Raw genomic sequence first — 15,920 nt, 5'->3', positions numbered from 1 at the left:
ACAAGATGAGGGTAATCTGCAAAAAACCTCTCCTTATACCCCTATAGTAGGAGCATTGGGATTTCAGCCAGAGCTGACAGATGCTACATTTGAAACTTGGAAGTCCAGAGATATCTCCTGCTTGAGAGACCTTTTGAATGGGGAGGTTATGATGTCCTTTGAGCAGTTGCACAAAAAGTTTGGACTGCCTAACAGGGACCTCTTGCAGTATTTCCAAATATGAGATTTTATACAAAAGAAGACCGCATTGATCATTAATTCCTACAAATCAGATAGGGAAAGGAGAGTGCTATGGTTGATGGGGCCGCCCTCAGTCAGTACTCTTTATCACTCATTATATAATAAGGTTTCAAAGGACATGGAATGATTATTTAAAATCTGGAATCAAGAAGTAGGATTGGAAATCTCTTTAGAAATGTGGGAGGACATCTGGGTAAATGCCAGCAAGATCTCTATCTGTAATAGAACTCAGGCTATTCAATTAAAGATATTTCACAGGGCTCATATGGCACCTGAACGGCTCACAAAACTCAAGGCAGGAGCATCCCCAATGTGCCCTAAATGTAAAATAGAAGTTGGCACTCTCACGCATTGTCTATGGACATGCCATAAGATCCGTAGGTATTGGGATAGAGTAGCGAATGCCTTGACAGAGGTCTTGGGTACGGGGATTAGATTGGATCCACATTTGGGCTCTTCAGATTTACCCTCCCTGGATGTGTACGGGTGGAAATTATTTGTCATTCTCTCCTTTAGTGCAAGGGAAAATATTTTAGTGAATTGGGTAGCTGAAGGCCTCCAAGTCTTTCAAACTGGCATAGAATACTTATGGAACATATCCCCCTTGACTTGCTCACAAATATGGTGCACCAAAAAACTGAATTATTTTACGCAACATGGCAGCCCTTTTTGAACTATATTGACAGACATTTTGGCTATACTGTCCAGGTCTTTTGTCTAGGTGTAGTAATGGTTCTGGTTTGTTTGCAGACCTCCAGGAGGAGGAATCCCAAATAAATACAGGTCTTCATGTAAATCTATTTTGAACATGTATTTAGTTATTCAATAATTTTGTTGTTTACTGCTAGTATTGTATGACATCCTATTTTATGTTTTGGTTGTTTGTAGGATAGATTAAAAGTCAGTTGGGATTTCCCCCCTGCACTTTTTTGGCTATTTATTTATTTATTTTTGGTACTTATACTTATTTGTATTACTTTTGTAATTTTGTACAAAAATCTCAAAACATTTTGTCAATAAATACCTACTAAAATATCCTTGTAAATATTTATTATTCAAGCTCTGAGTAGTTAACCATCAAATCTAGATCTCATATACCCATATTAAAATCAAGAGTAATTAGTATTTACTCAGACTTCTAATGATTACAATGCCAAGAATGAAAACCTTGCAATGAGACTTAGATTTTTCAATCAGAAAAGCTTTTGAAATCTAAACCCAGTACCACACAATGCATTTTGATTTATCCCACCTCCCCATTGACTTTCCACTCAGTGTTCTGAGCCAGAGACCCTTTAGTCAATTCCTTCCTTTTAAATTATGCAAATAGAATCATTAGATTGTTTGAAGCTAGAATTTATGTTGGAAAGATTACCTGTGCAAATTCTTGTTTCATATTGCCTTATTTCAGTTTTTAAAAATTAGTTAACCCATTTGCTTGGGAAAACCAAGTAACACAGTGAGCTACTGAGGTAGCAAAGAAATGACGGATAAGCTTTGCACCATGCAGGATGCTTCGATGCATACAACGTTCTAAAAAGGAACCCAATCTAGAGAGACAAGCAGTAACTTTGATTCAAATGTATTTTTTTCTTTCAGTTATCCTGGTAGATTGTTGTGACGTAGGTGCCATTAAGTGTACCCTAAGTAATATAGCTACTGCAAGCAACAAATAACCCATCTCAGCATGGGAGAGAAGAGCTGGCAAATTTCCAGCCATTGATGTTCAAGTGTTGAAGTTATTTAACCTGAATTTAAAATAAAGCATTTCTTTAAAAAGTTGTTTGAATGTTTGTGACTTGAACGGTAACATTGATTAAAAGGAGCTCAAGGTTGCACCATGTGAAATTTTCATCAATCTGGTATAACAGGATGCACCGAGGAGTGAGGTGAGGTGGGTTGATCGATCAGAGATCTACATGCTGTTGCATTGCTTTGGAACTTTGGGGAAAAAAAATGTCAAAACAACAGCAGTTTTGAAAGGGAGAAGAACAGACAAAGAGTGAGGACAGTGCGAGAGAGAGAGAGAGAGAACCTGCACAGTTACTGCCTTTGCTGTTTTGAATTCAGGTGTCACTGGATATCGGAGTGCATCTGGGAAAATTAACAAACAGTGAAATTCACAACTAATTTTGGAGGAACCTGTTTGGGCGAAGTTCACAACACAGTATCAGATAAGTTAATTGTTGTTTTAAGTGTGTCCAATAGAAAGGCTGCAGTAATGAGTAGAGTGAGCCCTTTCTTGATTATATGTTTTTGGAGATATGTCTCTTGACTAAACTCAAAATATAAGCCATAACTATTAATTTAACCTGAGGCAGCGTTTTGTAGACAAGTAAGACTGTTATTTTCTGTAGATTGGGAAGGAGCAAAAATGGCCTTTAGATGTGTACTTCTTGTCAGATGTGGGAGTTTAAAGAGAGTTTAAGGGTTACTGCAGATTATATCTGCCATAAATGCTGTTGGATGCGAATCTAATCAGATTGAATGATCGGTTGGAGAGACAGTTAGAAGCAATGAGGAATTTGCAACAGCAACTGTATGTGGTGGACAGCAATTATAGAAATGGGGGAAAGTCTCAGATACAGTCACATACATCGATTAACTCCAGGAAAGGTAAGAGAGGAAGGCACCTAGGGCAGGGGTCTTTTGTGGATATACCCATTTCAAACAGGTATGCGGTTTTAGAAAATGTTGGGGGTGATGGATTCTCAGGGGAACATAGCACGAACAGCCAAGTTTCTGGTATTGAGACTGGCTCTAATGCAACGAGGGGTACATTAGCTTCCAAGAGATCAATTGTGTTAGGGGATTCTGTAGTCTGAGGTACAGACAGATGTTTCTGTGGCCAGCAGCAAAAAAGCAGAATGGTGTGTTGCTTTCCTGGTGCCAAGATCAAGGATGTCTCAGAGGGTGCAGAATGTTCTCATGGGGGAGGGGGGGCCAGCAAGAGGTCATTGTCCACATTGGAATCAACGATATAGGAAGGGAAAAGGTTGAGCTTCTGAAGGGAGATTACAGAGAGTTAGGTAGAAATTTAAAAAGGAGGTCCTCAAGGGTAGTAATATCTGGATTACTCCCAGTGCTACAAGCTAGTGAGGGCAGGAATAGGAGGATAGAGCAGATGAATGCATGGCTGAGGATCTGGTGTATAGGAGAAGGATTCACATTTTTGGATCATTGGAATCTCTTTTGGTGTAGAAGTGACCTGTACAAGAAGGATGGATTGCACCTAAATTGGAAGGGGACTAAGATACTGGCAGGGAAATTTGCTAGAGCTGCTCAGGATGATTTAAACTAGTAAAGTGGGTGGGGGGGGGGGGGGGGGGGGCGGGGGGAAGACCCAGGGAGATAATGAGGAAAGAGATCAATCCGAGAACAGAAGTGAGTCAACCAGTCAGGGACAAGGTAGGACTAATTAATTAAACGGCATTTATTTCAATGCGAGTGACCTAAGAGGGAAGGCAGATGAACTCATGGCATGGTTAGGACTGGGACTGGGAATATCATAGCAACTACAGAAACATGGCTCAGGGATGGGCAGGACTGGCAACTTAATGTTCCAGGATACAAATGCTACAGGAAGGATAGAAAGGGAGGCGAGAGAGATAACGGAGAGCATTACAGCTATGCTTAGGGAGAATATTCCCGGAAATACGTCCAGGGAAGTTATTTGGGTGGAACTGAGAAATAAGAAAGGGATGATCACCTTATTGGGATTGTATTATAGTCCCCCTAATAGTCAGAAGGAAATTGAGAAGCAAACTTGTAAAGAGAGCTGGAGTTATCTGTAAGAATAATAGGGTGGTTATAGTAGGGGATTTTAACTTTGCAAACATAGACTGGGACTGTTATAGTGTTAAAAGGTTCAATGGAAAGGAATTTGTTAAGTGTGTACAAGACAATTTTCTGATTCAGTATGTGGATATACCTACGAGAGAAGGTGCAAAACTTGACTTACTCTTGGGAAATAAGGAAGGGCAGGTGACTGAGGTGTCAGTGGGGGAGCCCTTTGGGGCCAGCGACCATAATTCCATTAGTTTTACAATAGTGATGGAAAACGATAGACCAGATCTAAAAGTTGAAGTTCTAAATTGGAGAAAAGCCAATTTTGACGGTATTAGGCAAGAACTTTCGAAAGCTGATTGGGGCAGATGTTTGCAGGTAAAGGGACGGCTGGAAAATGGGAAGCCTTCAGAAATGAGATAACGAAAATCCAGAGAAAGTATATTCCTGTCAGGGTGAAAGGAAAGGCTGGTAGGTATACGGAATGCTGGATGACTAAAGAAATTTAGGGTTTGGTTAAGAAAAAGAAGGAAGCATATGTAAGGTATAGACAGGATAGATCAAGTGAATCCTTAGAACAGTATAAAGAAAATAGGAGTATACTTAAGAGGGAAATCAGGAGGGCAAAAAGGAGACATGAGATAGCTTTGGCAAATAGAATTAAGGAGAATCCAAAGAGTTTTTACAAATACATTAAGGACAAAAGGGTAACTAGGGAGAGAATAGAGCCCCTCAAAGATCAGCAAGGCGGCCTTTGTGTGGAGCCGCAGAAGATGGGGGAGATACTAAATGAGTATTTTAGTATCAGTGTTTACTGTGGAAAAGGATATGGAAGATATACTCTGTAGGGAAATTGATGGTGACATCTTGCAAAATGTCCAGATTACAGAGGAGGAAGTGCTGAATGTCTTGAAATGGGTAAACGGTGGATAAATCCCCAGGACCTGACCAGGTGTACCTGAGAACTCTGTGGGAAGCTAGAGAAGTGATTGCTGGGCCTCTTGCTGAGATATTTGTATCATCAATAGTCACAGGTGAGGTGCCGGAAGACTGGAGGTTGGCAAACGTGGTGTCACTGTTTAAGGAGGACAGTAAGGACAAGCCAGGGAACTATATACCAGTGAACCTGACGTCAGTGGTGGGCAAGTTGTTGGAGGTACAGGATGTACATGTATTTGGAAAGGCAAGGACTGATTAGGGATAGTCAACATGGCTTTGTACGTGGGAAATCGTGTCTCACAAACTTGATTGAGTTTTTTGTAGTAGTTACAAAAAGGATTGATGAGGGCAAAGCAATAGATGCGATCTATATGGACTTCAGTAAGGCGTTTGACAAGGTTCCCCATGGGAGACTGATTAGCAAGGTTAGATCTCATGGAATACAGGGAGAACTAGCCATTTGGATACAGAACTGGCTCAAAGGTAGAAGGCAGAGTGGTGGTGGTGGAGGGTTGTTTTTCAGATTGGAAGCCTGTGACCAGTGGAGTGACACAAGGATCGGTGCTGGGTCCTCTACTTTTTGTCATTTACATAAATGATTTGGATGCGAGCATAAGAGGTACAGTTACTAAGTTTGCAGATGACACCAAAATTGGAGGTGTAGTGGACAGCGAAAAGGGTTACCTCAGATTACAACAGAATCTGGACAAGATGGGCCAATGGGCTGACAAGTGGCAGATGGAGTTTAATTCAGATGAATGCAAGGTGCTGCATTTTGTGAAAGCAAATCTTAGCAGGACTTTTACACTTAGGTAAGGTCCTAGGGAGTGCTGCTGAACAAAGAGACCTTGCAGTGCAAGTTCATAGCTCCTTGAAAGTGGAGTCGCAAGTAAATAGAATAGTGAAGAATGTGTCTGGTATGCTTTCCTTTATTGGTCAGAGTATTGAGTACAGGAGTTGGGAGGTCATGTTGCGGCTGTACAGGACATTGGTTAAGCCACTGTTGGAATATTGCATGCAATTCTGGTCTCCTTCCTATCGGAAAGATATTGTGAAACTTGAAAGGGTTCAGAAAAGATTTATAAGGATGCTGTTAGGGTTGGTGGATCTGAGCTACAGGGAGAGGCTGAACAGGCTGAGGCTGTTTTCTCTGTACCGTCGGAGGCTGAGGGGTGACCTTATAGAGGTTTATAAAATTATGAGGGGCATGGAGAGGGTAAATAGACAAAGCCTTTTCCCTGGGGTCGGGGAGTCCAGAACTAGAGGGCATAGGTTTAGGGCGAGAGGAGAAAGATATAAAAGAGACCTAAGGGGCAACTTTTTCACACAGAGGGTGGTACGTGTATGGAATGAGCTGCCAGAGGATGTGGTGGAGGCTGGTACAATTGCAACATTTAAAAGGCATCTGGATGGATATATGAATAGGAAGGATTTGGAGGGATATGGGATGGGTTCTGGCAGGTGGGACTAGATTGGGTTGGGATACTTGGTCGGCATGGGCGGGTTGGACCGAAGGGTCTGTTTCCATTCTGTACATCTCTATGACTCTATTATAAAACAGACTGGCCAATGAGCACCTAACATCCATTCTGACCCTCCAACCTACACATATTTCAGTCATTCCTTCAGATGGGTAGAATACTCAGCAGCTGTTCTACATTAAATAACACAGACAACACAGTGTAACATAAGACCTTCTTATCCAAAGTTCAAGCATTTCTCTTGCTTTTGTTTCCTACTCTCTTCCATTTCCCATAGCTAACTGAAGGATTATCTCATCTCATATTTCTATGGCTTCAAATAGAGCTGAGCTCAAATATTTTCAGTATTCAAATGAAGTGAGATTAAAATATTTTTATTGCATTTTTGACCGATCACAGTAATATTTTCATTGTGTTGTAAATAGCATTGCCCAGGGTTATAGACCAAAAGGCATCGCAACAAATTTATAGTCGAGACAAGCTAAGCCTTCCTCATCTTACTTTAACTTAAAAAAACATTATTTTGCATTACTTCAGGCAAACAAAATTTCATTACATCTATTTATTAGCTAAATCCCACTTTTTATTAGTTGACAAATACCCTGTATGTAGGAATTACAACAATGATGGAATAGGACATTAAAAATCCTCAGCCAGTGTTTGCAAATTAATGGGGAAAACATGAAATGCATTTTCCTGTGAACACTGACAAATGCTACCCAATGAAAGTTTTAAAGGCAGTCCATGTGAATATTTATGCATTAGTATCACCTACACAAATAATTATTGAAGGATGGTTTGCTTAAAAAGTAGGTATTATAAAGCAGTTGTACTACTGCAGATTGTCAATAGCTACATTAATCAATTTTATGTTTCTAAAGAGTGAATGGTAACAATTTCATAAATACATATAAAAATTTGTTTTGTTGCATTGCATTTTTAGATACCTCAAGTTTAAACCTTTAGCCTGCTGAAAACCCATTTAAATACACAATAGAAATCTACACACAGCAAGCTTATGACTTTCAATTAATGAAATGTTGTCTTCACTGGTTTCAACTTAAAAGTGTTAGAAACAAAAAAAAGCAGATGTCAGTCAACTTCGGGATTCCTGCAAGCTCCATGTTCAGAGCAAGAACGAGGTGTAAGCATCATCTTAAATACAACCCGCCTTGATTGATTTAAAATACCTTTGTACAGCGAGTCTACTAAAAACAATAGACTTAATACAGTATTTTTCTACCAGCAAGTATTAAAAACAAATCCGTTTGCTGCTAATGTTTATTTACAATGTACATACATGAAGAAAAACACTGATATATCTAAGCCTGTTTGTGTAAATAGTAGTGTAACAATATGCATTTTTCAGTTTGAAGTTTACAATCAACTACTTTCAACTGACATTCACACTACAAGAAGAATGAATGTTGGCAAATGATTAGTCATTGCCTGTGTCAAGAAATACAATATACAATTTGAAAAATATGAATTGCTTTTAAGTTTTTTTATGCTGAAGTGAAGCTGTTTGCAAAAGGGTCAGAGTTCAACATAAGTGAGGAAAGTAAAAGGAAGTCTCTGACCATCTGTAGAACTGGTAAAAAGGCATTGTTGTTTATTTAAAGGGAAAGTGGCAGTATGCCTCTTCAAGTGGAGCAGTTTCATCAGCATCTTACGGCTCACATTACAGAGCATGAAGATTTTGCTTGCTGACAGCCTCCATCCGCCCTTTCAGCCTCCATAATTATTCGCTTAAAGACTTCAACTGCAGTCTGAAAAGCAAAAAGACATTTAAAGTGAAACAAACATTTCGCCAAGGCTGCATTAATTCTGTAGGGCATTCACGTTATGAAAAATCAATAATCGGATAACAATTTGATCAGTGGCACCCTTTTTCAATTTTATCCAGGTATTTCCTTTGAGCTCTTGTTCACAATCACAAGGAAGCATTCAATCCCCATGAACTCAGCAATCAACCAGGAATTCTCAATACATTAATTTGTCCACTGAATTATTAAGCACATTAACAAATTTACCTGCTCTTTGGTACAGTAGATAAACAGAACGTGTTACTTCTGACCATCAACTGAGTTTATTAACAGCCAATTTAACACGGTACTGCCTCCAACATTAAACATACATGTCAGACGCAGTTGACTGTCTATGACCATCACTTATAGAGTCAGATGTACAGCACGGAAACAGACCCTTCGGTCAAACCCATCCATGCCGACCAGATATCCCAACCCAATCTAGTCCCACCTGCCAGCACCCGGCCCATATCCCTCCAAACCCTTCCTGTTCATATACCCATCCAAATGCCTCTTAAATGTTGCAATTGTACTCGCCTCTAATATTTCCTCTGGCAGCTCATTCCATACACGTACCACCCTCTGTGAAAAAGTTGCCCCTCCGGTCTCTTTTATAATTTTCCCTTCTCACCCTAAACCAATGCCCTCTAGTTCTGGACTCCCCAACCCCAGGGAAAAGACTTTGTCTATTTACCCTCTCCATGCCCCTCATCATTTTGTAAACCTCTATAACGTCACTGCTCAGCCTCCGATGAAACAAATGCACAAAACTGAAGAATCAGAAAAAGTTATCCCAAAGATACATGCCACTGGCTGGACTCTGAGGTTAGTAAACCCTTTATTCACAGTCTTTATTCTCAAGGGATATTCCTTTCTGTGCTCCATGTACAATGTCCTGTGGAGCATTCCTGACTTCACAATCGCGCACGCACCAAGTTTAATAGGAGTTGTATCACTTAAATGCTAATGGTTTTAACGAGATATTCTTGCAAAACATTTGAGACAAATCTATTCAAATCTGAGGCTAAGTACTTTTACTGGTTTAATTCAGAATCAAGTTAGCATCACAGGTGCACAGACTCTGCAAAAAAAAACCTCACTTTCTTCACATGCATTGATAATTCAAAATGATACTAAGGGAATATTTTAGATCGTATAATTCAGACTCTACTGGAATATCAAGATGTCCTAAACACAAATTGTTCAGCATGTAGAGCGTGTAAAGCAAAGTTTAAGACAATATTAAGTGCAGATGACATACCCTATTCTGTTTGTTCATAAAAGTTCATGGAGTCAAAATTGAGGAACTTCCAATCCATCACAATAATAAGATTGCAGTAGTTCAAGAAAGCGGTCTTCAAAGGACTACTGGTCATGTGCAATAAATGTGACCTTCCCAGCAATGTCCACACCCCCAAGAAATACAAATATGCTTCTCTGGGAAGTTACTGGAGCAAACGTATGACATTTGTACAATCTCTTCTGTTATCGCTAGTGTCTACATCACAAATTATTTCATGACTTGGACATTTGTTGTCACTGGAGTGGATAGAAACAAAGCATGCAACTCCCACAGGGAGAGAAAGAGACATACACACAGAGGAGTATTAGACAGATACACACAAACTCACACAGAGGAAGCACTACATAGGTGCATGCACACAGGAGCATAAAAAATAAACATAGAAGGCGCAAGTGAGACAGACTAGGAACGTAACCTATGACAAGAGCAGTTCGGAGGCGGGGCATTCTACAGCGTGACTTGCCTCCTTAAATCACAAAGCTTGGGTACTGTCCTCAAAGCTCAAATTAGACTTATGACAGAATATCCTCCACTTGCCTGGTTGAGTGCAGCTCAAACAACACTCAGTCGGTTCAACACAATTTAAGACAAAGCATCTTCATTGGTTAGCAATCCAGCCACCACCTTAAACATCACTCCCTCTGCCACAATAATACAATAGTACTAGTGTATACTGCCGAAACCCACTAAGACCTCTTCAACATTTTCTTCCAAACTGAAGAGCCCTCTGACATAGAAGGACAAGGGGAACAAATGCATGGAAACAACATTACTAATAAGTTCCCCAAGTGCACCTTCCCGATCTGGAGCCATTACCACTATTGCTTCACTGTCACTGGATCAAAATCATAGTCCTTCCTCCCCAATTGCAATGTGACTTTACATTCACTACAGCAGCTCGAGGTGACCTACTCAACCACTGGAAATATAAAGATTGAGGGCTCACGATAATGGGACGTTCCTTAAAGTAGGATCCTGGAAGTCAGGGATAATCAGAATACTAAATAGCGCTACTTAAGACACTGAAAATCTTGTGATGCGGCAGAAGAGAGCTTGGTGAAAAGCTGGGTGGAGTTTGGAACGGAATCCTCATTGCCATATGCTAGAAGTAAATGTAGGAATATTGGAATAGGAGTAGGCCATTCAGTACCTGAGCCTGCGCCACCTTCAATGCGATTATGGCTAATCTATGGTCTAGTGCCACATGGCTACTTTGTGCCCATATTCCTTGATACTCCTACTTAAATTTGAATCTGAGATATTCTTAACAATTGAATTAGCATTGACCATTGTTTGAGGAAGAGTTCCAAGTCTCCATTACTCTGTGTTGAAATGCTTTCTAACAACTCTTCTGCTGGACCCTAATTCTTAGACTATGCCCTCGGTTCTGCAATCTTCAACCAATGGAAATAGTTTATCTTTGTCTACCCTGTCTTTCTCTGTTAATATCCTGAAAACCTTGATTAGATCACCCTTTAATCCTCTAAATTCTAGAGAAAAAAAATGCCCATTTTGTCTAATCTTTCCTCAAAACTTAACCCTGCAGTCCAGGTGTCATCCTTGCAAATCTGCATGGAACTCCCTCCAGGACCAAACCATCCTTCCTAGTGAGCTACTCAGTGCTCCAAAAGGGTCTTACTACAGTTTTGTATAATGGCAGCATAACATCTGCATCCCTATCCTCCAGCCCTTTAAATAGGAAGGCGAGCATTCCTTTAGCTTTCTTGAGTACTTTCTGCACCTGTTCATGGCATTTTAAACAGAATGCACCTGGACCTTAGACATCCACTATATTTAACATTGTGCTTGATCTATTCTTTTTCAGTCCAAACTCGACAACCTCACACTTGCTTACATCAAAATCCATCTGCCACAGCTTTGCTCATTCACTGAATTTATCAATATCCTGTTATATTTTAATGCTGCCTGCAAGTCATTAATGAATATTATGGATAATTGAACACTCAGCACGGAACCCTGTGAGACACCACTAGTCATACCCTGCCAATTTGAGTACCTACCCATTATTCCAACTCTGTCTCTTGCTACTTCATCGAATAAAATCATAGAATCCTTCAGCCCAACAAGTCCACACCGACTTTCCAAAGAGTAACCCAGCCAAACCCATTCCCCTACCTATTACTCAACATTTACCCCCTTCTGGAATCCATTTAGACTCGAGACATTAGCTTGCTTTCTCTCTATGGATGCTGCCTCACCTGCTCTGATTCCCCAGCATATTTTGGATTTCAGGTGTGGTAGTTAACAGAGAAGGAACCTGTTTGCAGTTAAGTACAATTGCTCCCTGTTAAGTATTATTTAGTTTCTGTAAAATTAAGGCACTAAAATTATACCTTTTCAGGTTGCCCCAGAAATTAATTTGGCCTTAAATATGCTGAGTACAACTCCACCCTTTTAATACAAAAGCAATGTTGGCCATTAGGACAAGAATTGATCTTAATACGCAAGACTAGTCGCATACGCTAACTTTGCGTGTTTAAGCTTAGTTTGTATAGCAGCAATGATACTGCAGAGTCACAATGATCTAGCTCTGATCCAATGCAATTTACCTCAGATTTTTAATTTAAAGAAAGGTTATTGCTTTTCTCAGTTTTTGCAGACCATCTCTTCAAGCCAGAGAAAGGTGCCAGATTTGATTATGTTTATTCTGTCATTAAACTATCCTTGATTACAGATTTCAACAACTTCTCCACCACAGAAATTAAGCTAATGGTCTGTACTTCCCTGACCACCTCCTGTCATCCTTCTTAATCGCCATCAAAACCTCACATCAGAATTCAAAGAATTAAAAAAACCTGAGTCATGTGCACGTAGAAACCCAATTAATTACATTACATTACAATTATGACAGAGACTTCTTGAGGATATACACATTACAGAATCAAAGCTATCAATCCTGTCGAAAGGAATTTTTTTGTCATTGAAATTTACAAAAAATTAAGCAGTATCACGAGGACCTTCCCAATTAAATTCAAACCTTCCTGTGCATCTTTCCACATTTCAAAACATAAAATGAACCTCCTGTGCAATCATTTAGTGAGCTGGGCTACAAATTCATTCCAACATTTGTTTCTTAATTTTGAGAAGTTCAATATGTATATCAAGATGTAAAAGATTGAAGGGAGACACTTGGTTCAGGGATAGTGGGATGCTTCCAACATCAGAGGAGGATTAGGAGAGATGAAATGCTTTACAAACATTGAACCAGAAAAGTTTGGTATAACCATTTGTGGTTGTTGGTGTAAGAGGCTTTGCAGCATAGAATGTTGGAGAAAGGGTTGAAAAATCAGGCTTTGGCACAATGGACATTTAGCCCCAGGGATTTTAAACATGAAATTGACATCTGAAACAGTTGACGAAGAATTTGAGTGTGCTTCAAAATGAATAGGGATGCCTTGGCTGCAACGGCAAGGGGGACTTTGACCCCAGTTACTGGCAGGATCAGCATATGTGAAACCTAGACAGTTGTAAAGATTTTACAGTCTACCTACTCTGGGAGTGCCAGACTGGCCCCATGACATTAAACAAGTGTTCTGATCATTTTTACCAGAGGACAATAGATATTTCAAATGATGTTCACAACACCGTCCAGCTTTTGAGCATTTTTAGGTAATTTTAATAAGAGCCTGTATTTATATAGTGCTCTTAATCTGATGGAATGTCCTAAGGAGCTTCTCCGGGGCATATTATAAGTTAGGACATTGAACCTCACCAGGAGATATTAGGAAGATGTCCAAGGAAGTTTTAAGCAGCATCTTAAAAAGGGGGAAGAGGGGGTATAGAAACAGAGATTCCCTACCAAATTCCAAATATTAAGAGTCGAGACAATTGAAACCACTTCTACTAGCAATTGTGGAATTAAAATTGGAGTTGCCCAAGAACCAAAAATAGGAACACAGATTGCAGGGCTAGAGAAAATTGTGGGGAAAGTGTGCATGGAAGGATTTACAAATAAAGTTTCTCTACTGCAAACTAATGCTAGTTAATGAGCATAAGCGATGAGTGAAAATGAAAATTAGAACAAAATAGAGTTTTGGATGACTTTGAATTTGAGGATTGAACAGAGAAAAAAAACATAAGCTAGTTTGAAGACCAACTATGAAAAATCAAACACATTAAGTCAACAGAGAAACAGTTTAACAGAAATCATGAAGTTAAGAGGAAACAATAACTTCTTGAAAGCTCAATATTTACTGAAACCTGAAATTCAAACTGTTCACTGAAAGTCAGTCCTTGATTTTTATGCAATGCTGCATTATTCAACTGGCCCATTTTACAATCACATTGCTTCGTTACTTCACAATGACCATCTAATCCTAAGAACACAACTTGATAATGATGATGCAAATTAAGTACTGGAATGCTTCAAAATGTTGCTATGGGAACAGGTGATGTTACCCTGAACAGCAGAATCTAACAGCACTAATCAAAGATATAGATGATCCAACAGCCAACAGAACTTTTAATTGTATCTGCTGGACAATCTCAACAGCTGTCTGAGAACATCTGTTAAATCTACTTCGGCTTCTCTATAACCAAAAGCCACTCCTGTGTAATGTCTCAAGCAACTACTGTATTATCCTAAATTAAAAGGAACAGTTTCTTATATTGAAAACACACAAAAGAAAAATATCATTTATCCATGGCAGCATGGTGGCTCAGTGGTTAGCACTGCTGCCTCACAGCACCAGGGACCCAGGTTCGATTCGAGCCTCAGGAAACTGTCTGTGTGGAGTTTGCACATTCTGCCAGTGTCTGTGGGTTTCCTCTGAGTGCTCCAGTTTTCTCCCACAGTCCAAAGATATGCAGATTAGGTGAATTGGCCATGCTAAATTGCCTGTAGTGTTAGGTGAATTAATCAGGGGTAAATGCAAGGGTATGGGTCTGGGTGGGTTGTTCTTCAGAAGGTCGGTGTGGACATGTTGGGCCGAAAGGCCTGTTTCCATACTGTAGGGAATCTAATTTAATCATTCTGCTCTCTTCCTCTTAGATTTAGACGATATATTGCTGGAAAATAGAATAGCTGCAGTTCACGCAGCTCCAGTGTACATTTAAATTGATGTTTCTCAACTGCACTCAGACGTTGTTAAAACTTGCAAGATAGGATGAACTTGAAATAATATCGAATAAGAGAAATAAATTATGGCAGAATAATCTATTCTTAGACTTTTAGCAAGGACACTAGACAATAGCTTGTAATCATATAGCAGGTTACTGGACTATTTGTCAACAAAGATGAGTTCTTTAAAATCAATTCAGGTCAGCAATCACAGTGGAAATACATACATTTAATCAACAGAGTACACATTTGTTTTGTTAACTTGTGGGACGCGAGTGTGGCTGGCTGGCAAACATTTGTCCATTCCAATTGCCCTAGAGAAGATGGCAGCAAGATGCTTTCTTGAATTGCTGCAATCCATGTGCAATAGGTTAATCCAAAATGCTCTTGGGGAATGAATTCCAGGAGTTTGTCCCAGTGACACATTTCCAAGTCAGGATGGTGAATGGCTTGGAGGGGAACTTGCAGATGGTGGTGCTCTCATGTACCTGCTGCCTACATCCTTCTAGATGGAAGTTGTCGTGAATTTGGAAGGTGTTATCTAAGGACCTCTGGTGAATTTCTGCAGAGCATCTTGCAGGTAGTACACACTGTTGCTTCTGAGTGTTGGTGGAAGGGGGGAATGGATGCGAATCAAACAAGCTGATTTGCCAGAAATGGTGTCAAACTTCTCAATCTGCACATGTTCAAGAAAGTGGAGAGTGCAATCCCATCACACTCCTGATAGATGGGTGGACAGGCTGAAAGAGGAGTCAGGAAGTGAGTTATTTATTGTAGTACTCCTAGCCTCTGACCTGCTCTTGTTTATGTGGTGAGTCCAGTTGAGTTTCTGGTCAATGATAATCCCCAGGTTGTTGATAGTGGGGAATTCAATGATGGCAACACCATTGTGTTGGTTATATGGTATCTTATTGGAGATGGTCACTTCCTGGCATTTGTCTGATGTAAATATTATATGCTACTTGTCAGCCCAAGCCTGGATATTGTCCAGATCTTGTTGAATTTGAATTGGAGTGCTTCATTATTTGAGTCGTCACAAATGGAGCTGAACGTTGTGCAATCACTGGCAAACATCCCCACTTCTCAACTTATGATGGAGGAAAGGTCATTGAGGAAACAAGGTCATTGAGAAAATGGTTGGGCCAAGGAAACTATCCTGAGGAACTCCTGTCAAGATGTGCTGCAGCCAAGATGACTGACCTCCAACAACCACAACCATCTCACTACATGCCAGGTGGGACTCTAACCATTGGAGAATTTGCCCTTTGATTCCCATTGATTTT

General features: G+C 40.0%; 1 protein-coding gene across 1 annotated transcript in view; it reads right to left on the bottom strand.

Annotated features, from left to right (window-relative positions):
• Positions 1–6,804: 6,804 nt before the first annotated feature.
• Positions 6,805–15,920, bottom strand: part of rheb (Ras homolog, mTORC1 binding) — a 127,367-nt gene continuing 118,251 nt past the window's right edge. The window contains exon 8 of the mRNA XM_060825624.1: positions 6,805–8,215. Coding sequence (XP_060681607.1) covers positions 8,123–8,215 — 93 coding nt within the window. The 3' untranslated portion in view covers positions 6,805–8,122. The remainder of the gene's footprint in view (positions 8,216–15,920) is intronic.

Source organism: Hemiscyllium ocellatum, chromosome 5, assembly GCF_020745735.1.
Source record: "Hemiscyllium ocellatum isolate sHemOce1 chromosome 5, sHemOce1.pat.X.cur, whole genome shotgun sequence".
Classification (NCBI taxonomy): domain Eukaryota; kingdom Metazoa; phylum Chordata; class Chondrichthyes; order Orectolobiformes; family Hemiscylliidae; genus Hemiscyllium; species Hemiscyllium ocellatum.
This window is presented reverse-complemented; position numbering and strand designations above follow the sequence as displayed.